Raw genomic sequence first — 25,785 nt, forward strand, 5'->3', positions numbered from 1 at the left:
CAGCTTTTCTGACGGTGGGACTCATACAGGTACATGTACATGGTGTCACACATGTAAGATGATGTAGGATGAGAATTGTATGGACTATGAAACCTCAAATGTCCACGGAAAATTCGCGGAGGCCGCGCGTTCACAGTGCGCGCGCCCATCCCCTGGGCACTGCAGTGAGGACCCTGACCCAGTACTGCACAGACCAGGTCTACTGATGGAACAGGTCTACTGATGGAACAGGAGCCGTGGGCCCGCGGCAGGTGGATGATGCATCTGATTACTGAGGGAGGGGTCCGCGGACACGCCAAAACAGACCGGACCTCCAACTCTGCTTCCTCCTCCATTTCCATCGTGCATCAGATGGGAGGAGGAGGAGAAGCCTCAGTGCTCAGGCAGAGGGAAGGGGGCGGGGCTTTGGAGGGAGGCGGGCTGTTCATGTTCAAACTTTTACTAAGTGCTGTGAGAAATGCCACATCGGTAGGTAGAGCTTTAAGGAAAGAGTCGGCCAGTCAAGCTCAAATTTAGTACATATTGATCGTCCAACAAATATCTAATATCTTTTCTGACATTATTCACTCTATCCTGCGTGGAATTCCGAAGAAACCTGAGTGACAGTTTGGTTTAGGTTTCATCGGCGGCATTCGGGGTAAAACCATTATATCCCTCAAACTCGATTTTGGGGAAATTATTCAGTGTCTTTATGGTGTCCCAGTAACGGGTGTTTGTAGGGTCTGGAGAAGAGGAAATGCTGTGGTGATTTTGATAAATATGACTTAATTTTCCTTGGGGCATTCAGTTTAACTGTAAACTTAAGGTTCTCTTCTTTTTTTTTTTTTTCTTTTTTTTTTCCAGTTTTATACTTGAGCAGACTAATGTTATCCACCAGCCACTATTGGAACCAACTGTCCCCGACCCATCAGCCTGCATTATTTTACATTTATAAATCCCTGGGTAGGCGGAGCATCAGTGAGTGGGTGGGGGTATTAGTAAGCTCCGCCTACTTTTTCACTTGTCGTTTATAAATTTAAAGACTCTACAAGTGAAACAACATTAAATCTGCACTGAACGTCTAACTAATATTAAAAAACACCAAATGGTATCATATTTATGTAGTAAAATGTAAGTAAAGCTGTAACACAGACATGATCTCTAACTTGTTTTAACACTTGTACTTTTGTCCGGTTTCTGAGTTTTATTTTTTAGAGCTGGAAATACCAGAGTCTGTGCAGTGATCCACCATGAAAGGGGTGTGTTCATGGTCCAGAGTTTGACTCCATTAAACAGTCAGATGTCTGTGACTGTTGTAAATCTGACCACTTTTAATCTAACTGTCCCGTTAATAATCCTCAAACTAAAGGGTTTAATGAAACACCATAAACTGTTTTAATTAAGGTCACAGTCCTTTTGTGTACAGTCATGTTTTCCTTATGTGTTGCATTTGTGTGTCCCATCTCTCATAGGAAAAGGGAAAAGGAAAAGGTCTGGTGAGAAATGCAGCTCTGGAGGAAGTGGACGCTCAAAACCTGGAGGTCGTCGCCTTCTGTGAAGACATGGCAACGTAAGCAACAAAAACCAAGAAAACCAGTAGAATAGAATAGAATAGAATAGAATAGAATAGAATAGATCTTTATTGTCACTTTCACAGGAACAATGAAATTTAGTTCAGCAGCAAAAATAATTAGTGCAGAAAAGGACTGAATAAAAAATATCACACAAATACTGAAAAATGTAAGGAATGTACAAAAGCTACATGATAAAATCTTAAATATGCATATATTAAATATATATATTAGTAAAGTACTACTAAAACTACTGATATATACAAAAGGCTAACTGTACTACAGATGAGAAATATATACAACAAATAAGGATATATACAGGTAATATATAGGATATATACAAGCAATATATAGAATATATACAGGTAAAATATAGGATATATACAGGTAATATATAGGATATATACAAACAATATAGAGGATGTATACAGGCAATATATAGAATATATACAGGTAATGTATAGGATATATACAGGTAATATGGAATATATACAGGAAATATATAGGATATATACAGGTAATATATTGGATATATACAATTAATATATTGGATATATGCAGGTAATATATAGGATATATACAATTAATATACAGGATATATACAGGAAATATATTGGATATATACAGGTAATATATTGGATATATACAATTAATATATTGGATATATGCAGGTAATATATAGGATATATACAATTTATATATAGGATATATACAGGAAATATATTGGATATATACAGGTAATTTATAGGATATATACAATTAATATATAGGATATATACAGGTAATATATAGGATATATGAAGTTAATATATAGGATATATACAGTTAATATATTGGATATATACAATTAATATATTGGATATATACAGGTAATATATTGGATATACACAATTAATATATAGGATATATACAGGTAATATATAGGATATATACAGGTAATATATAGGATATATACAGGTAATATATAGGATATATACAGGTAATATATCTCCAGCTGGTGAAGTTCATGGTTGTCTGTCTTAGTCCATGTCACTGCGTCCTGTACATCCATCTGGGTGGACAGTAGAATGTGTCCAGTGGTCTGGATGGAATCCTCTTGGTCCATCACTCAGTAACGTGCTGTTGTTTGTGTCCCCGGTCCAGACTCCGGTCCAGATTCCCTCACACCAACCTGTCCACAAACCCCGGCTTCGTCCTCAGTCCGGTCATCGCTCAGAGAGACGCCGGGACCGACGCCAGCTGCTCCGTCAAAGTGTCCATCGAGATCTCCGAGTCTCAGCAGCCAGTGACCTTCACCTGTGACGGTAACCACGGCAACGCACAAACAAAACCATCCCAGAAAAGCATGAAAATGCAAACTAAAATCATCACCTGAAACGTACATTTGAAAATCAAAAAAAAAAAAAAAACGAGCTGAAAAACACAAAACGCAAAACAGAAAAAAAACGCAAAACCCAAATGGAAAACATGAACCCGACATGTTCAAGGGGAGGCGTCTTCAAACACAACAGATTTACAGGTTGATAGAAGTCAGTCAGTTATATCATTTTTATGTCACCGCCCGATCGCCATGATCTGTTGTCAAGATGATGTGTCTGTTGTCATCGTCTTCATTAGCTATTTCTTCAAACATGTTCATCCATGAAACCACTGGTCGGATTCATTTCATATTTTATTTGCATCACCTTTGAGACGGTGTCTACAAAGTTTATTCAGTTTTCAGAAATTTAGATTTTTGAATTTTTAACGAATTTTTGAAATATTTAAAATGTTCCTTTTCTTCTAACGGTCCATATTTAGATGGTTTATAACATGTAAATGGTTACAGATATCAATATAGTTACTATTGATCACTGATAGGAAGTCATATATGGACTTTCATTTGGGTCCATGACCTTTGACCTTGAGTGACCTTGAAGAGTCCTGACAAACTCGTAAAATCAACTTGGTATAGAGGGTATGCACATACTTCACTTCCCCCCCAGGCCACGCCCCTCTAAGTCAGACTGAGTGGCAAAAACCAACCTGCTCAACATGACGGAGTATAGCAGTAAACACAGCCAGAGAAAAGGGAAAAGGTGAAATATGGAATTAAATTAAGGAGAATTGGACTGGACATGGATCTGTACGAGCTACCAAAGAACAAGTGGTCCATGAACACTGACATGTGGACACAAATGGAGGATCCAGACCTGATCCAGGGGGGAGGGGGTCAGCGCTATTTTTACCTGAAACTAATATACATGGTTTCATCAGGACTGACAACCAGGGTCCAAAACTAGGGCCCAGAACCAGCTGATCTAAAGGCTCCAAAACTAGGGCCCAGAACCAGCTGATCCAAAGGGTCCAAAACTAGGGCCCAGAACCAGCTGATCTAAAGGCTCCAAAACTAGGGCCCAGAACCAGCTGATCCAAAGGGTCCAAAACTAGGGCCCAGAACCAGCTGATCTAAAGGCTCCAAAACTAGGACCCAGAACCAGCTGATCCAAAGGCTCCAAAACTAGGGCCCAGAACCAGCTGATCCAAAGGCTCCAAAACTAGGGCCCAGAACCAGCTGATCCAAAGGTCATTTCCAGTAGGCCGTGGACTGACCCCAGTGAATATATGCATGATCTACTGGGACTGAGCAGATTTACTGAGTCTAGTTCAGATCCAGTCCTTTATCCAACACAGATACTACTGCTGTGGACCAGCAGGGCACCACTGCATTCTGGGAAATTAGCAGATTTACACCACCTGTTTTTCTATTACAACATTATTCTGTAATATTATGGCTTTATTGTCAGAATATGTCGACTTTAATCTTTATACTCGTAGTGACCAGTGTTTTTCTTTTCTTCTGTGGTCCTAATACTCCGTCGTAGCTTTATTCTCCAGTTCCTCCGTATTTGTAAAACTAGGTTGGCCTCAGTTTCAGGTAGTTTACTAATCATGTAGGAGCACAAGGTTCACAATCACAAAATGAAGACAAAAACCATGAAAGATCTGATCATGAAACCAAGAGCTGCACTAAGAAGTAACGTTAGCCAAAACAATACATCATTTAAGGTCTGATTTTACCCAAAAATTCAGCATAAATGAATGTTAGCTGACACCAAACAGGATCCACAGATCTAGGTTTGGGTTCCTGGTTTGTGGATCCATCTCCTTCTCTTTTCTTTGTCTTTGGGTGTCTGTAAAACGATAGCTCCCAATGCTTTTCGAACTTGTTCATACAATCAGTCGCACAACAGCTCTTCCACATTTTTTATTAAATATTGTTCTTCAGTTTAGACAGTATTGAAGCCAACGCTGTCACTCGTCTCCCTCTTTCTGCCACTCAGTGGGCGGAACCACAGTGATTTCCGGTAGCGGTGACGTCACGTGCAGACCCTCTACTGATTTAGGATAGAACATGATGCTGACATACAGGGACATAGAAACTATTTTTATATTTACATACAGTTTTTAGTACCCCTCAGCCAACTTCTGGCCAGAGGAGGAGGAGGAGGAGGAGGAGGAGGAGGAGGATGATGATGATGATTATTATTATTATTATTATTAATCATTCTGTCTGTATATTCAACGACGTTATCACATTATCTTAAGAATGCATTGACATATCTGCACCAAATTTATATTGTGGATGCATCTTGGCATGGAGCAGAAGATAGGTTGATGAGTGGAGGGGTTTGGGAGGGGGGGTGTTGATTAGGGGTGTCTATTGGCAAAAATCTGGCGATACGATACAAATCACAATGCTAGAATCACGATACAATATGCCACAATATATCATGATACTGTTAAAAAGGCAATTTTTTGGTTGTTTCTTTTTTTAAATGATTATTTCCTTGAAGAATTGAATTACAGCAGAAATCTGCACAAATACTAAACACATTTTATTTGATCCCAACAGGATCTAATGCTGTATCACAAAATGTCCCTGTGTTAAAACTTAAATTCTGTTTTACAGACATTCCGGCTTCAGATCCTGTTCAAATGTTCATATTCTATTAGTTCAGAACTAACATCAGAACATTATTTTTGTACAATCCCAACAAAGGAACTAACATTATTTACTAAAAGAGTGGTGAATAATAATAAATAAAATATAAACAAAAAAGAAAAGCAAAAAAAACTAAAATGAACCTCCACAATATCTGCATTTGAATAAATACCTCAAAATATCGATACAGTAATTTTTAATATCGATACAGTTTTGTGAAATGAAATATCGCGATATATTGCAGAACTGATATTTTCTTACAGCCCTAGTATTGATGGGTGGGGGTCTTCAGGTACGAGGTTCAGACTGGTTCAGTGCTAACTATCAGTCCCATTCAACTGTTATTTATGTGAATAGAACGTCTGAAATTTGATCCAACTGTCTTCAGGTCCTCAGTTTGCCTTGGTCCAACCTGCAGATCCTCTGTGTGTCATTGGACGTGGTTTTGCTCAGGACCACGTCGGTCCTGCTCGGTGTATTTGTCCTCTTCTGCTCAGATCTCAGATAAGAAACTAAAGGCGGTAACGGTTCTAACCGCTGCCAAACTCCTCCCCCTTCCCCGCTCTGCTCTGTCCTTTTCATTTTTCCTGCCGTGGGAAGCTCGCTCCGTTCCCTTCCCGCACAAAGAAAAGTCCGATCTGTGCCCATGTGGTTCAGAAGGAGACCAGACCATTCTGTTCTGTTCTGGTCTGGTTGAGATGGGAGGGTTCATGGAGCTGGGATGGACTGAGGGTTTTCATCAGAAACTGAGCCTATGTGGTCCTCCTTCATGGATCCAGAACCAGGAGGACCACATCAGAAGGAACCAGACAAACCCATGGAACAGCTCTGATTTCCTGCTCTTTTTGATCATTTTAAGATACGATAGATTTTATTGATCCGTCAAAGGGGAAATTCAAATGTACAGCAGCACAAGACAATAAAAACATCAAATACAACAAAAAAAATAGAGGATTGATGTGAATAGTAATAATAATAGTAAATAAAGTAAGGAGTGTGCAGTAGTAGAGATACTGACAGATGCAAAAAACGATTCCAAAGACATAGAAATGCCAAAGTTTCACAACATTAATGTAAAATGAAGTGAGTTTAGTCTGATTGAAGCAGAAGAAAATATTAAAACATTTTGCGACAAACAAAACTATTAATCATAATTAATATAATTATCACAGGATATAAATGTCTCATGTAAACAGTGTATATTCTATTAAACATGAACCATAATGTGAGCATTGACACTGAAGGTGGTTGAATGTTGAGGTTCTGTTCATCATCATCATCATCATCTGATTCAATATGTGATTTAGACTCAGTTAAACACACTGAAAATACGTGGTGTAAGAAAAAAGTATATTCTCTCAAAATAAAACGATTTACTTTAAATGTTGAATACCGTACTCTCCGGACTATAAGCCGCTACTTTTTTCTCGTTTTGAACCCTGCGGCTTATACTGCGATGCAGCTCAAGTATAGATTTTTACGGGCTAACGGCCACCAGGGGGCGCTTTAGCAGGAAGCGCAAAAGTGAGACAGACAGGTGGAAGAGGTGATGAAGAGGAGAAGTTTGAATCTTAATTTTTGACAATCATTTTGCGTGTCATGCACAAACCCTCATCATGGAAAACACACGAAGAAATGCATATTTTGCAGCTTTTAAGTTAAAAGCAATCGATGTGTCTGTCCAAGAAGGAAATAGAGCTGCAGCACGGAAGTGCCATTGAGCAACAACGGAGGAGAGCTGTAGAAGGAGTGTGACTGAGTCTTTGAGGCTGTTCAACTCCGACACTGAAGAAGACGACTGCAGTGGTTTCAATGAGAAGAAGGAAGATGAAGATACAGATCAGTGACTTTTCTGTTTTTTTTAACCAGTCGTGTTCCTGCCGTTTTACTGCCGCATTACAGGCACTGTTTGGAAAAAAGCAGTTAAGGTATGGAAATAAATATTTAAATAATCTTTGTTTACCATCTTTCTGTGTAAATATCTCATGTCACAACGTGGACACCTGCAGCTTATAGTCAGGTGGATCTTATATTCTGGTACACCTTATAGCCCGGAAAGTACGGTAGTTGGGTTCACAAAGTCTCTGTGGTTATTTTATTATTATATATGTGTATTTATATATAATGGTTTTACCCTGACCGCTGCCACCGCAGGATATCTGTGGTGTGAATGTGATAACTTTAATTAAATTAAATTAAATGTATTAGTTCATTTGACAGGGACATTGTACATTCATCATTACTGTAAATGTAGCAGTTAGCCCAGTGGCTGTTTTCATCTGTTGTCCCTGGACAGATGTTAGTCACCCTAAAAACAGGATACATCAGCATTAATACAATATAAATCACATTCAGAAAAGTGTACAATATACATTTAGAAAAAAATTAGACAATATGGTGCATTAAAGTGTTAATGCTTTGTTAGGAGCAGGGGCACCTCCAGACCACAGGGGCTGATGTTGGCAGGTCTGACTGTTCCAAAGCCATTTTCTTAAATGAGGTTTAAACTCGGACAGATTTGGTTAGATTTTTTCTCCTTTGTTAACCATCATAGAAACGTGGACCCCTAGTGGAAGAACCCAATGGATTTGAGCTTCTCTGGAGCTGTTTTCAAACCGACACAGAACCGTGCCGGTGCCAGTTCCTGCACCTAATCTGGAACCGGCCGATGTGTTCACACCAAAAATCAGTGTGAGGGAACTGAAAATTTGGTTCCTGGCGGGCACCAAGTAACAGTTGTTTTTTCTAAGGGAACCATGTCGACATGAGTGGACGTCACCAGGCTGATCGGTGTCGTCCCGCTGAGGTTCCATCTGTGGATCAGGCGTCGCTGCCTTCTTCTCCACAGCAGATGTTGGAGCATGGCCTGGTGCAGACCGATACTGATCTGTAGTAACAGTACAAATGCTCACAGGAAGTCGATGATGACGTCCATAACACTGTTGGGTTTTTTTTCTGACGTGAACACATCAACTTTCATATGGCTTTTTTTTTTTTTTATTTGCTGTCAGAGCAACGCCCTCTGTCAATGACATCTCATAGGCTCACATAATGGTGTGAACGTGGGCTGTTCACGGGTAACCACTTGGGTTCCCAGTGTAACTGGTGTGGGAACCGGCTCCGACACCGGGCTGGCTGCTCTGAAAACAGCTAAAGAGTATTCTAAGTCATCCACATGGGGGCACTTTAGTTGAAAATCAGTTTTTTGGACATAAATCATCAATAATTGGGGACAAATTTGTTCTCTGACATTATTCTGCCACTGTCAGGTTGATTTAGCTCAAATTGAGTTCATATCTATTGTCTAACCCACTGGTTTTTCATTCTTTTTCTGTGTCCCCCCCTTTGGAGGACCATAAATCTCCAGTCCCCCTTCAACCCCAACATTATAACAGTGGTGCAGTTATAACATTTATTGAAAGAAACATCAATATTGTAACAATACTATTCGCTTTTCCTTGAATAATTTTTTGTTCAAATTAAAAATAACTTTTTGCTTGAATAATAGAAATAAACTCCACCAGACTGCTCCCTCAGACAATATTTGTCCAAAAAAAATAGGAAATGTGCAATTATCTACAACTATGACATTAAAGTTCCTTTTTTTGGTACCACAGATGAACATGTGACCAATATCAGTGGGTCAATGAGTCTGTTTCCATTGGACATCTGAGAACATTAAAGTCCGAACTGTCCAAACTGGTCCAAAACACAAACATGTCCCATGTGTCTTTTCCAGTCCAGTCTTTGTCCATTGTCCAAACCTAAACTCTTGGTGACAGATCACCATGGCAGTAGATTGGTTTGGTGTCCATCCATAAAATGAGTCCAGGGTGCTCCAACGCTAAAACATTAGTTCCACCTGATACATGTTCTAACCTGAAGAACAAAAGAACCAAGCAAACCTTCAACCTTTTATGCATTTTACACTGATACAGATTCTGTGAAGAGCTCGATGTCTCCTCGTAAACCCAACTCCGTTACATATGGATGATCAGGGGAAATGATCATCACTGATATTTTCATAATAGATCCGATGGATTATATCATTGTTTGACATGTAGTTTAGAGGCTGAGTTTTATTCAGAGTGAAGGTTGAAGGAAGTCGATGGTTTTAAATGGTTTTAAATCTTTGGTAAAAGACACAACACTGTGAAATCGCCCTCATATTCTCTTTCAGTTCCAGTGTGGAGGAACAAAAGGCGTCTCAGTTCTCCACACACTCGGCCTCTGTTCCCGTTCTTTACCCATTTGTTTTCTGACTCCTCTTTCCCTTTCCTCCTCCTTTTCCTCTTTGTTCTCTTTTTGTCTCTACTTTTCTACCGTCTTCATCTCTTCCTCTCCTGCCCCCCCACCCCCCTTTGTTTTTTTGGTTTTTTTTAGAAGTATATTGCTTATTTTTGGTTAGTTTACGATAAGTTGGATAGTGTGGAGCCCGGGAACGGACATGGAGAAAAGTGGGGTCTGTACTATGTTGGGATCCAGTTTGGATCCGATCATGTCAGGTCTGACACGCCCCCCCCTGCTCTATGCACGTGCAGTTGGGATGACATTAACTCCTTCTTTTTTGTCCGATCAGAAAAATTCCAACAGCTTCATGAATACAGGTGGATTTATTCACTTATCAAATAATCGTTAATCGATCGATATGGGCAACCAACTAACGATTAATGAATTAATCGATAATTTGCATCCCTTGTCTCCATGATAAACCTGGTCTGAGTCCTGAGCTGGTTTTGAGGGATGACAATACGGGAGAAACCCTGGTGTTGCCCTGGCAACCACCACAGCTGCAAGTCAAGTTAACTTCATTTATAAAGCTCTTTAAAAACGACAGTCGGCCGAAGCGCTGTACACAAACCTAAAAACAAAAAGATAAAAGGCATAAAATAATTAAAACAGTAAAAGTAATTCTGCATTAAAACAAGAAAATCCAACCTCTCACACTGAATTAAAAGCCAAAGAAAACAAATATGGGTTGAGAGGATTAAAAACGCAAATTGAGTCGACCTGCCTGACTCGATTTATGCATCAATTTCTGCTGCACAAGAAACAGGAAAACTACAGCGAACATGATCTGAATCCATTAGTACTGCAGTCAGAGGACGGATCTGGATCTGGATCTGACTGAATCTGGATCTGTGTGGGTCATTGTCATGTTGCTGTGGTTCCCTTGACTTGGACCAGGTTTGATGGGACTGAAACCCGATCTCTTCAAAACACTCCAGGTCTGAGGTCAGTTTTCGCAGCTGAACCAACTGGACTCAGTCGTAGCGGCTCAGACTGTGTCTGATGGTGTGACTCCGCTGACCTCTGACCCCTGTAGACCGGATTAAACACGTTGGTCTCATTGTCTGACTTTTGAGGCATCCTTTACTTTTCCACCTAAACTTTTCTGTGAAATCACAGCTGAATCCTGTTTCTTTCCTGGTTTTATACAGAACAGAAGAAAAACACAGATTATTGAACATTTGTTTTATTGAATCCACCGAATTTTCACAGAATGTCTCATGAGATGTGGAGCTGAATCTCTGTTTTTAGTCAGTGTGAAAAAAGTTTACATGTAGGAAAGGTTCCACACAGATGTAATAAGCCTTACGTCGTCCATATTTAGTCACTTTAACTTTTTAAACCCATTAGTTATTTGATATTTGTCTCATGTCTCAGTCGTCCACAACCACTGCTTAATAAATATGTTTGATGTCACTTTAAACATCACTGTGTGTATTTTTTTGTTGTCTTTTGCATCAGATTTCAAATGTTAGTATTTTCTCTAAACTGTCCAACAATGTTCATGCTATTAAACACAATGCAGGGGAGCCTCATGTTTGGATTCATTCATATACAGGATGTTTGATCGTTGACCAGTTTTCTCTCCAGGAAAACTAGTGACAGAACAGTGATCTGGGTTGATATTTAATAGCGTCCGCCAATATTTTATGTATTGTATTCATGTGTTTTCTACATTTGTGTGGTTGAATTTGTAGTCACACACAGACAATGCAATGACTGTTAACGGTTCAGCTGGTCTGTTTTTATTTAACCCATTAAGACCCAATGGTACTGTTGTGGCACTTCCCAAATTAGATAATTTTTCTCTACATTTAACCTTTAAGTGATTTATCAGCATTTATTATAATAAATATACAGAGGGTCTGCACGTGACGTCACTGCTAGCGGAAGTCACTGTGGTTCTGCCCACTGAGTGGCAGAAAGAGGGAGATGAATGACAGCGTTGGCTTCAATACTGTCTAAACTTCAGAACAATATTTAATAAAAAATGGGGAAGAGCTGTTGTGAGATTGATTGTATGAACAAGTTTGAAAAGCAGTGAGAGCTATCGTTTTACAGACACCGAAAGACAAAGAACAGAGAGTGTGTATATTGTGTGTGTGTGTGTGTGTGTGTATATATTTATATATATATATATATATATATATATATATATATATATATATATATATATATATATATATATATGTGTATGTATATATATATATATATATATATATATATATATATATATATGCATTACATTCATATTTTTTGTCTCTCTTCCTCAAATAATGTGCATTTACTATGGTTTACCAAATGTTGCATTGTAAATTTGCTGTACTTTCTAGACTTGTATTATATCAGGTTATCAGCATGTATCAGTAGTGATAATTGATTTGCATTGCATGCAAATTATGTATGATATTTGTTATAAAATATATGTTCCAGTAGGGCTGCTCGATTATAGGAAGAAAAAAAAAAATCACGATTATTTTAGCAATAATTGAAATCACGATTATTAAAAACGATTATTTGTTAACCTTAAAGTTGTTTATTTTTTTCTTGCAAAACAATGTAAAATATACTCTTTAAACATAAATAAAGCTTTTAACCACTAAAACAAAGTATGTTCACTTTTGTATGAAACAAAAAAATCTTTGAATGCAAATAAGTGTACTGTAAATTCAAGTATGTTTCCTTTTGTAAATAAATAGTGCACTGGAATTAAACTGCTATAGACTTGCCATAGAACTGTAGCAAAAAAAAAAAAAAAACTCACATAAAGTGCAAATTATAAATTCAAGTATGTTCAATGTAGTATGAAATAGTAAATTCAGTGGCGTGCCGTGAGGTTTCAGTTCAGGCCTTCTGTATACATCAGCCATCTAGAATACGTACGTTAGGGTTATACAGGTTAGGGTTAGGTTAATACGGGAGTTGCAGCGTAAAGAGATTCGGAAACTGAAGATTGCATTGCGGACGAAGTTGTTTTTATGTGTTTTAGTTTTTCATAAGATTACGATAAAGGTCGCGGTGGTTAAACTTTAGATGGTTTAAAGGTTTGTTGTGTTAGCGGTGGGTGCGGACACAACTACGAAACACTTTTTGCACGTGATGTGTTTTTGCTCTTCGTCTTCTTCATCAAACCCAAAGTGATTCCATACAATTGAATTGGACTTGCCTTTTTTGTTTACCAAGCACTTCTGCTGTGATTCTCTTGCCGTTTTTCCAGACCGCTAGGTACAACTTTCCTCTTGGGGTGGACCTGCCGGCTAGCAGGCAGCAGTAGCTTAGAGGGGGGCGGGGCAGAGCAGCTCATGGTTGCTTGCGTGCGCGTGAATTAAAACGACTCAAAATTAATAATCGTTTTTTCTCGATTACATAATTTTTGTAATCGTTGCGTGTAATAATCGTAATCGTAATTGAATTTCGATTAATTGCACAGCCCTATGTTCCAGTACTGACAGTGGGATGTTTGGTATTGATTTCTATTACTCTTGACTATTTCTGATTTTTATAAAATAGCCATGCAGTAAAAAAAATATTAAAAAATAGAACCAGTTCTATCCCAAAGCTAAAATTTTTTGCACAACATCTTGAAATATATATGAAAACATGGTAAAAATTTTAAAATTTTCATTACCTGGCCACGTGGTAATTTGGGTGTTCAAATACAGAGTATTTTTGTGAAAAATTGAAATCAATCCATTTTATTCATTGCCTCAAAGCAACACTTTTCATTGAAATGTAGTCTTTTTGCAGTATGTTGTTGCATCTTGACCATAAGAATCCATGCAAAAAAAATTCAGTCTGTACATTCATCCATTCTGGCACAGTGCAAGCCTGAAGAGAGAGGACATTTGGAAGAATTAGCCTTTTCACCTGATTTCAAGGCCTCATGGACCAAACATGAAGGCACCTACAATTATTTTGATGCAAAATATGGTCTTTCAGGGGCATTTCAGCCCAGACAGTAATTTCAGCAGTGTGGCTTGAATACCTAAGGATATAGAGCTCCTCAAAGTTGGACCAAAAGCAAATTTGCAAAATTGAAAAAAAAAAAAAAAATTTCAAAGGGCTGTATCTCCTAAACTGTTACAGATGTGACATTAAAATTTTGGATGTGTCTGTTTATCTGGTAGGTGAACAAGTGTGAATTTTTTCAGAATTTTCTGAGGGGGTCATGTGGGGACCATTGGTTGAATTGCCATGGAATGCCCCTATTTCACATTTTCCCGGTCTGGCTGTGTTTACTTCTATACTCCGTCATGTTGAGCAGGTTGGTTTTTGCCACTCAGTCTGACTTAGAGGGGCGTGGCCTGGGGGGGAAGTGACGTATGTGCAGATCCTCTATTGGAGATTCGAAACTACAGTTACTGGGGGTAAAAATAATACGGGTGTAAAACCACCACGCTGCTGTACCAAATGTACCCACGTAAGTGAGCATGTGCGAAAACACCAGAAGTACAAAAATAATAACAGGGTAAAAATAGTATGCGACATCGGTCCAGAACCATCACAGATCCAGGTCTTGTGGTCCAGGTGTCGGTCTCTCATCGTCTTTTCCTTCTTCTGTTCTTCACAGTGAGTTCTCCGGTGGAGTTGCTGATCAGTCAGACTCTCTGTTGGGTCCATGATGATCTGGATCAGGTGGACTTCTCCAGATACCTGCTCAAAGTGTGTGGACGGGAGGAGGTTCTGCAGAAGTGAGTGTTGGTCTGGTTCTGTGTTCCTGCTCAGGTCTCTTTGTCTCATATCTGTGGGTGTTTTTCTACCTTCAGCCTCTTCTGTTGCCTATAGTTTTAGATTATTCTTGGATTCATGGGAGTGATTCCTCCCACACTGGTATTTAAAGCGGCAGCAGAAACACCCACGTCCTGAACCTCTGATTATTATCTGAGTAACATGTGAATAGTGTTTGAGCTGACCTACTTTAGGTTTTTAAGTGTGACTGCACCAGCAAATCAGTTTCAGTTTGAGCCTCAGCTTCGAAGAACTCACAAACTGAATAAAATCCTGTGTCACAGTCATAACAGACGCCGTCGTACATGAACCTGTAGAACAGTCTCTACTTCATGGTTTTCCATCTGCAGCTATTGGTTGTTTTCAGTATTTTCTGGATGCTTTTCTTTTCATAGAAGTTAACCCTTTAACCCCTGAGCCCTGATTCCAGGCAAAGGTTCACATATTAAAACAGTGACATCTTCATGGAAACTAAATCTGCTACTGTAAACTAAATCAAAACAACAAACATTTTTTATTCATCTTTTTTTATTTAACCATTATTTTTCCAGAAAATCCTTTGAGATTGGATCAGGGGAGGGAGACTGGTCCGAGGGGCTGGACCAGTGCAACAACAATCCAAACCTTATTATACAATTTCAGTTCAGAACAGCATGTCCCCATTTCTATTCCATTATGTGTTAAAATAGCCTTGACTTCACCCAAGGAAATAAGTCCAGGAAGTTGTAATGGCTTATCTTTAACAAAAGAATAGCAAAGTTCCAACTGCTAAATTTTCTAGTAGGACGTTGGGTTGTGAGATAATATCCATTATGGAGGGGCGTCATCTTTACTTTTCACAGTCGGATACTGAAGCCACAAGTTGATGTTGTGATGTCAGAGTTAACACATGTCCTCCAGCCAAAGCAAAACAATACAAATTTTAAAAACTGACAAGCTACAAATGTATATTTAATTCATCAAAACACTTGAAACATTATTTCAACAAGTGGTGCCAGGTACAACAAACCCCGCCCCTCACACGTATTTCTCCCATTATAACTAAATGGGAAGATTTAAAAAAAAAAAAAATCATAAAAAAAATTTAAACTTTGACCTACTTTTCCCAAAATGTAATGACATCTATTGTGGGTCACTGGCAATCTATAAACCCAATTTGGTATGAATTCAACCAATAGTTTTGTTGTTAAAGTGTAAACAAACAAACAAACAGTTCTATGTCTCAATAAAGTAAAATATAAATGTCGACTGTGCCTCGTTTATTCAATATTTTTTGGATGAAACAGTATGTTTGTTACATTTTTGGCCCCTTGTTTACACTGAAGTGTCGTTTTATGCCGCATTTCCACTACATGGAACCGGCTCGACTCGGCTCAGCTCGACTCTGGTACCAGGTCCTACTCCTGGAGACCGCTTCCATTACAGGATACTACCGACTTTACAGTACCTGGACGACAAAGCGATGCGGCGCGTTACTTCCATGTCGTCTGCTCAGAGAGTTGCTGATAAATTCGCTTGTTGCATGTAGGGATGTAACGATATGAAAATTTCATATCACGGTTATTGTGACCAAAATTATCACGGTTATCATTATTATCGCGGTGTTGTTGAAATGTGTTCAAAATGTCCAAAAAGTGCTAATATACACACTGAAATAATATAACCAAATTGTATTTTGAAAAAAACTAATAAAGTAACATGCACAATGTACTTTCTGTTGCAGAAACATTCAAGTAATAACATGTAAACAACAAACATACAAATGTGATTAAAGTTGACACCTTATGGACACAAGCGATATGTGCACCAGGGGTGGAACTGAGAGGATCTGGTCAATATGAATGCCATCGTCAGTTCTGCTATCAATCCAATTCCTTATCAATTCTCCTATTGATTCCTGAGGTGTTTTTGAATGTGAAAAAAAGTAGTTGGACAGGTCAGAGTGGAGTTTGTTTGAACATTTTCAGATCAAATCATTTCCAGTGTCACACATACACACTAATGTACACACAAACAGAAAGGGAAACGGTCAGATTTAACTGAACTGTTTAATGAACAAATATAAATATTCTGAAAGAATGAGGATTTAAAACATGTTAGGCTGACCTGATCCAGACTGGTCAGTGGTTCAGTCCTGGTCAGTGTCCTCTGGTCCAGTTCCTCTGGAGGTCAGTCAGTGGATTTCCTGTTGAAGTTCCTTCAGTTCATAAAGCCTCCTGTTCTTTGGTTTTCACACACATCATGTGTCTGTACAGTTGAAGTTCACTCATTTGGGCTCATTTGAACTGACAGGAGTTTGTCCTCAGTATCTATATTCAGACGGTTTCAATGTTGGGGCCGGGAAGGGGTTAACACTAGCGAGGACCAGGTCTGTGCGCTGGCTTGCGAGGATGGACCAAGTCCGTGCGCGTGCTTGTTCGGATCGACCCGCAGTCAGACGGACCGGGTCCGTGCAGGAGCCCCTATCCCTGAATCTCTGGAGCTGTGTCCGTGCAGGTTCCTTCCACCATGTTTTCAGAGGCCAAACATTACAAACTGTGCACACACACCTGGAGTGCCGCTGCTTCTTCAGGAAATGAACAGTACCGTGAGTTTTCTAGGTGCAGTAATTGAACACGGTTATCATAATAATTAGAATCTAAACGGTAATACTAACCGGCGGAAATTTTACCGCGGTTTAGCATTATACCAGTTATTGTTACATCCCTAGTTGCATGTTGTCTCGTCAAATTCATGCTGAATTTTTAATTCTGAATTTCCTCGGCAAACCATGGTGTAGTTTTAGAGGCTGTCATCATGTGGATTAACCTACCGCTATATTAACTGTAAACTTCCACATCTGTTTTTTGTAAAACAGCAGGTCACAGAGACGACTGTCTGAGCAATCAGTGGTCTGCAGTGTTTACACGTCACCTTTTAGAATCTGTTCCCCTGTTCTGGAACCACGGTGGAGGTGATACCAACAAACTAGTACCGGGTACCAGATTCCAGGTCCTTTTTCTTAATGGAAGCGCAAAAAGGCAGAGTCGAGTCAAGTTGAGTAGTATCGAGTCGAGCCGAGCCGAGCCGAGCCGAGCCGGTACCACGTAGTGGAAACACAGCATTAGACTTAGAATGGAAGCTTGAATACGGCCTCCGAGTGGAGCTTTTCTCAAATGCAACATCCATTGTTGCCACGTCAACGGGTAAGACAGAGTTTTCTGTGAAATCGCTGATGTCATGCTCCCTTAGTGTGAATCAGACAACAGCTGGTTGTACTTCCTCTGGTCACTACAGCGCCTACTACTGGCCTGGCATGAACACCATAGCATTGTCCTTTCAGGGTTCTTCCACTCGGGGTCCACTATGCAGGATATCAAGGAGAAGAAATCCAACTGAAACTGTCCTAGTTTTCAACAAAACACCAAGGAGATCCAGCGGCGGTGCTCGGGGTAAAACCATTATATCCCCGAAACTCGATTTTGGGGATAAAATGAATGTGGATTTCAGCTTCTATCAGTTTTATAAGTCATCCACATGGGGGCGCTTTAGTTGAACATCAGTTTTTTGGACATAAATCATCAATAATAGGCCGGTTGAGATCAAATGTGGTTCATATTGATGGTCTTCCAAATGTCCATGTTCTGTCTACCATCTAGAGTTCAGATGGGCTCATTTTCATTCACTAGGTGGAGTTTTGGGTTAAATGGGTTCTGACCATTATTCTGACGCTACCAGGTCCATGGAGCTCAGACTGAGTTCATATGGATTATCCAACAATTATTGTGGATAGATCTATATAGAGCAGAGGACTGGGGGGATTTTGGGGACATACCTTTGCTTTCTGCCCCCGACAGCATAAGCCTTGTTGATTTGTAAAATTATATTTTAATTTTACAAAAATCATATGTATAAATGATGACATAATTCAAACAGGATGTAAACATTATTTGTCTCCCTCCCTTGACCACCATTCAGAGTTATTTCCAATGGGGGACAGTGGATGGGGCGGGGCTTCGGGAGATCAACTAAAGCCATACTCTGTGGAAAATTGGCCAAAACAAAATCCTCACAGACCTGATGAACTGGAGAGCAGCGGGTTTGATAAATACATATTTGTGATTTTATCCAGCATCACAACAATTAATAATTATTATTTTGAAATAATCAGTTGTTGCAGCTGAGGTTTGAGGTTTTTCAGACCGATGTGATATTTTGTTCTGATCTGTTTCAGTTTGGGAAGAATAAACCTTTAAAAGATGCGAGCTCATGCTCTGAAAAAATACCCATAAATCGACCAAATAATTTGCAGATCTCCAAGTGAGTGGAAGTGAGGGTCAAAGGGTTTATTTATTTATTTCAGCTCAGAGTCTAGAACTAAACCCACCAGGTCCTTTCATTATGGATCAAAGGTAAAACAGGTGTTTGACTGTGGAATAGGGTTGTGGTTTTTGCTGGTTCTCAGGTTCACATTGTTTTAATCGTGGTTTTTGTGTGTTTTGTGTGTTGCAGTAAACACAGCCTGGGAAGCCACGAGTACATTCAGAACTGCAGGAAGTGGGAGAACGAGATCACGTTACAGCTGCTGTCGCACAACACCATGAGGAGAGACCTGGCACGAAGCGTAAGATGACACATGAGACCACAATACGAGTCAAAGATAAAGACCAGATAAGACCTACATGAACCAGAGCAGACTGAATAAAGAGTCAAATATCACAAGTATCTGCTCCTTTTCAACACAGACGCTGAACGTCTGTGACATCATGAGGGTTTCCTTGGAATGAATGTCTTTTCCTTCTTGATTCCAAATAACTGGAGGATTTGTCTAAATCAGTGGTTCTCAACTGGTCTGGTCTTCAGGACCCACTGTCACCCCTCAGTGACAAGGCCAGACCCACATTAATAACAGTTCAACTTCCCAAATGTGTTTGATATAAAGGTGTTGTGTTTTGAACCTGAGATAATCCAGATTACAGGTGTCAAACGTGCGGCCCGGGGGCCAAATCCAGCCCACCAAAGGGTCCAGTCCGGCCCTTGGGATGAATTTGTGAAATGCAAAAATTACACTAAGATATTAACAATCCTTTTAGTTCAGGTTCCACATTCAGAACAATTCAACCTCAAGTGGGCAGGACCAGTAAAATACTATCGTAATAACATATCAATAATGACAACTCCAAATTTTTCTTTTTGTAAATGTAAATATTTTCATGTATTTACACTAAAACAAAGTTAAATTTTGCAAAAAATGTGAATAACCTGAACAAATATGAACAACCTGAAATGTCTTAAGAGAAGTAAGTACAATTTTACCAATATTCTGCCTGTTACTAAATGTTTTGTGTGTTTGTAGATCCACTGTGATCTGTAAGTTATAATGTACATGTATAAATGATAAACTGAGGCAGAATATTGTTAAAATTACACTTATTTTTTCAGTTTGTTCATGTTATTCACATCTTTTGAAAGGATAATTTGTAGATGTAAACCTTTTCATAATGTAAATTTACTTTTTTCACTCTAAAACATAGAGAAAAGTTTGGAGTTGACATTATTTATATATTATTATGTTATTATTTTACTGGTTCGGCCCACTGCAGATCAAATTTAGCTGCATGTAGCCCCTGAACAAAATGAGTTTGACACCCCTGATCCAGAATATTTAATACAGGGGTGTCCAATCCTGGTCTTCCAGGGCCGGTATCCTGCATGTTTTAGATGTAACCCTCTTCCAACACGCCTGATTCAAATGATAAGCCTATCATCAAGCTTTGCAGAAGTCTGATAATGACCATCAGGTGTGCTGGAAGAGGGAAACATCTAAAACATGCAGGATACCGGCCCTCGAGGACCAGGATTGGACACCCCTGATCTAATATATGAAAACACAGAAGACCAGTGGAATGAAAAATCAAACTGACCAGCAGGTGGCGATGATAAACATGGAGATATTCCCTTTAAAGCAACACCATGGAACGTTTGCTCACGGGTTCCCCCTAAAGTCCATAAATGGTATTGCCTGTTGCAAGTGTGGTAGAATCTGTATCTCAGTAATACTCGCACATTTGTTGACAAGTCATTGATGCCGGCAAACTTCCTGAGACAAGACAATTAATGTGCGTTCAACCATGTGTTCAGGCCAGGTAAAGTAGAGCTGCAACCGATGAATCGATGAGGTGCTTGAAACGAGGGCAAAAATTCACGACTCGATTAATCGACTCGAATTGATTGAAGGGAGATATTCTATTGCAGTTTTCCTGAACTGAAGCTTCTTTGTGCGTCACAATAAGCGTCCGTGTGAAACACAACAGTGGAGTCAATGTTTAACAGCAGAGAAATGAAGGAAACAAAGCTTTGGTTCAGGAGAACTGTGGCTGAATGATTGTTTTTTTTTTTATCACTTTGAGTCGATTAATCGTTTCAGCTCTACCGTAAAGCAGTCCAGTTTTGTAGTTCTTTTTGTGTAGGGGTTCCAACTGAGACCGGTGGTAGGCATGTGCAGGGCAGGGCTCAGCCCACCCAAATGTCTGTCTTACCCACCCAATCGAAAGTTAAGGGAAAATGTTTATCCAATACAAAAATATCACAGACTACACTGCTATTGGGTCTTATTTACGATCAGATGGGGAGCCTACAGCCCGCCCTATTCTATCAGTGATTGGTTGTCATCGTTGTTTTGAATTCCTGAGTGCTTCATTGGCTCATACAGCAGCTCAGTCTGTCATCTGTTTCTGAGCTGCGTGGAAATAAACGACCCTCCTCGTTCTCTGCTGCACCTGTCGGGGTTTCTGTTTAATACTGCGATTCTCTTGTATCTGTGACTTTCTGACGTGCTCTTGGGCTGAGCACCGTCTGTGGGCTCCTGCAGAACAGCCAGCGTCACCTTATGCACGCACACACCGACTAAAGTAACGCCAGTAAAACACACACACGGTCCCTCAGTTGTCACCCAAGGAAGGGGCAAAAACCAAGTGAGGGGCAAATGATCTCTGTCACTCCATTAAATTAATTATAATAATTCGTCCTGTTGGTTTCTATGTATATAGTTCTACTGACATTTGAGTCTAAAGTTCAGGGTTTTAGATGGAAAAAGAAAGATTTGTTGTTTTCTTTGTCATTTGTCACTTTTCAGATTGAATTTGACTCAGACTTTTTTGGTTTATGAAATATGAAAAAATGTAATTTAGTTGTTTTTATTTTGACTTTTGGCCAAGTTTCAGTTGTTTGTGCAGTTGTTCCTTTTGTGCCACTTTTCAGTCTGAGTTTGAACAAGAGTAAACTGCCTTCTTTTTGGATAAATTATTTTATTAGTTTTTAGTTTTATTCTTTTATTTTTCAAGCTCATCCAATAAAAAGAAATATGCACAAAGGACTTTTAAAATAATTTTTGTTTTATATTAAACAATAAATAAACACAGATGAGCTGCCCGACAATTGAATTTGTCTTTGGGATCAATAAAGTGATTCTAATACTTAAGTAAGCCCCCAGACCACTTCTTTTCAGGACTGCAGTTCACATTGTCAGCCTTCAGGACACTGTTGGGCTTCGCTGTCATCTGTACATTCCAACCAAGTTGCCCACCTGTTATTTCAACCAGCCCACCCTAATATGACAGCATAGAACCGGCCCTGGTTCCAACTCCAAACCAGATGTGTCGTGGTGCCAGTGCAGGCGATACAGAGGCTCTGGAGCCACGACCACAGTGGAACTGAACCTGTTGTGAGTGGTTGTTTGACCAAAATGACCTGGAAAATAGTTTGAAGGCTGAAAAAGTTTGTTGTGTTGCTTTAACACTAAATTAGGTCAATTTGAACCCAAACTAAACAGTGAACTCATTAAATTCAAAGTTCATTCAGTCACTTATTGAAGAATTAAACCCACTGAGTTGTTAGTTCAATGAAGGTCAAACCAGATCTGATGGAGTCGGGGTCAGATCTGAGTTTAACCATGATTTGAATATAAACTTTTTTTTTCTTCTTTTATGCTGTGAAATGTCTGGTGTTAATTATCATCGCTGCTCATTACCGCCCCCTACTGTTGGGGAGTGTGAATGGACAGGGTTCAGCTCCATCAAAATAAAGCACAGGACTGGTTTATTATCATTACACTGAAAACAGGTTTACGACCCACTTCTGGGTCGTGACCCACCAGTTGAGAACCACTGCTGTAAATGATCTTGTTTTACTGTTTTAAGTATGTGTGAGCTTATGGGTATGCATATGTGTGTGTGTGTGTGTGTGTGTGTGTGTGTGCGGGTGGGTGCGTGGGTGGGGGGTGGTACTGATTTTTAAACTGATATGTAAAGCACTTTGTGCTACAGTCTCTATGTATGAAAAGTGCTATATAAATAAAGATTATTATTATTATTATTATTACTGTTGCATTTGGTTTTAATCTGCTCTGTTCTGGTTCAGGCTGAAGACGACGGCTCCAAGATCGACTTGGAGAAGCATCTGGTTCATGTGGAGAGGCCGTTCAAGGAGAACGTGACCAGGTCAGAGCTCAGATCCAGTGGGTTCTGTGGGTTCTAATCAAGGGCTCCTCACGTATCTGGAGTTGAACAGCAGTGTAAACATCAGGTTCTGAAGAACAACACTATCAGCAGGTTTTAGATCAGAGCCAAAGTCACAGCATCAACATTTAACAGAAGGAATTAAAGGACCTCACATAGTTGGACCACAGGAACCTCTGAACCAGTCCTGTTCAGGGTCCAGAGTAGAGGTTCAGAAAAATTTAGGTTTGGTAGGTTTTCAGTACACAGGTCTTTGTTTTGATACGTTTTTGGTACAGTGGAGGAGACCAGTTTCATTAAAGGTGTGGGAGACTTTCGTGACCAATTTTTCCTCAGATCTGTCGAACCTCAGTCATATCCTCAGTTTCATGAATCTGTTCGTCTGTCTGTCATTACTCACCTGAACCTCTTGCATTACAGTGAACAGTTTCTTAGCGCCATCCACCAGAAACAAACAATGTGTTTACAAACAGCTGGGAGGGAACTCGGGTATCTTCGGTATTTTTCATGACTTGCATTGTGGGAAAGGGAGGTTGGCGCAGCCGCCTGGTAGCGGCAGCTGCTACAGACACGCACACAAAATAACTCCAAAATTATTACACGTATAATAAAATAAACTCTGTCTAAACCTATATTCATGATTTACATTGTATTTCATACAGTCACAGAAAAAATTCTTCGCCCACCCTTGTTTTCTTCAGTTTCTTGTTCATTTTAGTGCCTGGTCCAACTAAAGGTACATTTGTTTGGACAAATATAATGATAACAACAAAAATAGCTCATAGTAGTTTCATTTCAGAGCTGATATCTATTTTCCATGTTTTCTTGATAATAACCAAAATCACTTCAGTTCTTCCATCAGTATCTGTGTCAGTGTACTGACAAAAACAGTGCTTTTAGACGTTCCATGTTTTCTTTTCTGTCTGTTTTAGTCACATGACACACACAGGAGTTAGGACTGGACTGCATGACTATGGTTTTTGATGACTTTTGATGATCTAATAATGTGTTCCACGACTGTAGTTCATTATTCATAATCATATCATTTACATTATATATTCATACATTATACAGTGATATAACATTATAAAATGACCTTGCTTACATTGTATAATACACATTATAATAAAGTATTAATAATCATATAATCCTAACACTAGTCATTGGTTGTGCTGAAGTACTTCACAGTGGTGATGGTCTTCTCCTCTTTTTTTTTTTGGTTTTTTTTTTGTTTTTTTTTTTCTTCAGACAAGGCCTTGCTGATTATCTTGAAGGTTATCACACCCAGATGAACGTCTGTCTGCAGAACGAGGTATGAATTCATCTGCAAACACTGAAGTACCCAGTGTAGTTGTGTGTGTATTTTGTGTATTTTCAGAGTACTCAGTGTAGCTGTGTGTGTATTTTGTGTATTTTCAGATTACCCAGTGTAGTTGTGTGTGTATTTTGTGTATTTTCAGAGTACTCAGTGTAGATGTGTGTGTATTTTGTGTATTTTCAGATTACCCAGTGTAGTTGTGTGTGTATTTTGTGTGTTTTCAGAGTACTCAGTGTAGTTGTGTGTGTATTTTGTGTATTTTCAGAGTACTCAGTGTAGATGTGTGTGTATTTTGTGTATTTTCAGATTACCCAGTGTAGTTGTGTGTGTATTTTGTGTATTTTCAGAGTACTCAGTGTAGATGTGTGTGTATTTTGTGTGTTTTCAGAGTACTCAGTGTAGTTGTGTGTGTATTTTGTGTGTTTTCAGAGTACTCAGTATAAGACGGTGGCTCGTCTGGTTCAGACAGTGAAGAACCTGTGTTGTGCTCTGGACGAGGTGGAGACTCCCGGCATCACCGAGGCCGTCAAGCGTCTTCAACACTCGGCGAACCTCCCCAGGACCCGGTCTCCAAAGGTCTGGTCTAGTCTGGTCTGGTCTAGTCTGGTCCGGTCTGGTCTGGTGGTTTTACTGCTCTTAGGCCTGAATGTCTTTGTGACGGCTGTTGTCTTGTCTTTCAGATGGGCTCGTCTGCTCAGTCGTCCAACGGTAAGACGGGCTCAGGTCCAGGTTCAGTCGTCTGAATATTCACTCATTCTCACACATCCGTCTAGTTTCTTCCTTCGAACTTAACTGTAAAAGTCATGACTCTGGTGTTTTCCTCCTGCTCAACCACTTCCATCAATGTTTTCTAAAAAATCACCCCCTATAATGTGCAATAATCTTCTGTTCTGCAAAAACTATGCAATATTTATTTAATATTTGTCAAAATATAAATGCACTATTTTTATATAGACTTGGTTTACATAGATATACATACTGTTAATACTGTAAATTTGCATATTTTCACATTTTGTCCATTTTTATTTTTATTCTCCTCAGCTCTGTTCTTGTTACTGTTAATTTTATGTTCTGTTTTCTCATCTTAGCTTTGTAATTATATATTCGCTCTGTTCTTATTTCTTTAGTTCTGGTGTTTTGTTATATTGTTGAACTGACTGAGGTAGCACAATGACAATAAAATCTATTCTATTCTGTTCTATTATATTGTATTCTATTCTATTCTTTTCTATTCTGTTCTATTATTTTCTTTTCTAGTCTAGTCTATTCTGTTCTATTCTTTTCTATTCTGTTCTATTCTTTTCTGTTCTATTCTTTTCTTTTCTATTATTTTCTATTCTTTTCTATTCTGTTCTATTCTTTTCTATTATGTTCTGTTCTTTTCTATTCTGTTCTATTCTATTCTGTTCTATTCTTTTC

General features: G+C 39.2%; 1 protein-coding gene across 1 annotated transcript in view; it reads left to right on the forward strand.

The window, feature by feature from the left end:
• pik3c2a (phosphatidylinositol-4-phosphate 3-kinase, catalytic subunit type 2 alpha) overlaps positions 1-25,785 on the forward strand; it is a 103,424-nt gene that overhangs the window by 37,743 nt on the left and 39,896 nt on the right. Inside the window, exons 3-10 of the mRNA XM_030136813.1 lie at positions 1,452-1,549; positions 2,694-2,854; positions 14,396-14,516; positions 19,045-19,156; positions 22,951-23,030; positions 24,297-24,360; positions 24,796-24,942; positions 25,047-25,074. Coding sequence (XP_029992673.1) covers positions 1,452-1,549; positions 2,694-2,854; positions 14,396-14,516; positions 19,045-19,156; positions 22,951-23,030; positions 24,297-24,360; positions 24,796-24,942; positions 25,047-25,074 — 811 coding nt within the window. The remainder of the gene's footprint in view (positions 1-1,451; positions 1,550-2,693; positions 2,855-14,395; positions 14,517-19,044; positions 19,157-22,950; positions 23,031-24,296; positions 24,361-24,795; positions 24,943-25,046; positions 25,075-25,785) is intronic.

The sequence above is a fragment of the Sphaeramia orbicularis genome, chromosome 6 (assembly GCF_902148855.1).
Source record: "Sphaeramia orbicularis chromosome 6, fSphaOr1.1, whole genome shotgun sequence".
Lineage (NCBI taxonomy): Eukaryota > Metazoa > Chordata > Actinopteri > Kurtiformes > Apogonidae > Sphaeramia > Sphaeramia orbicularis.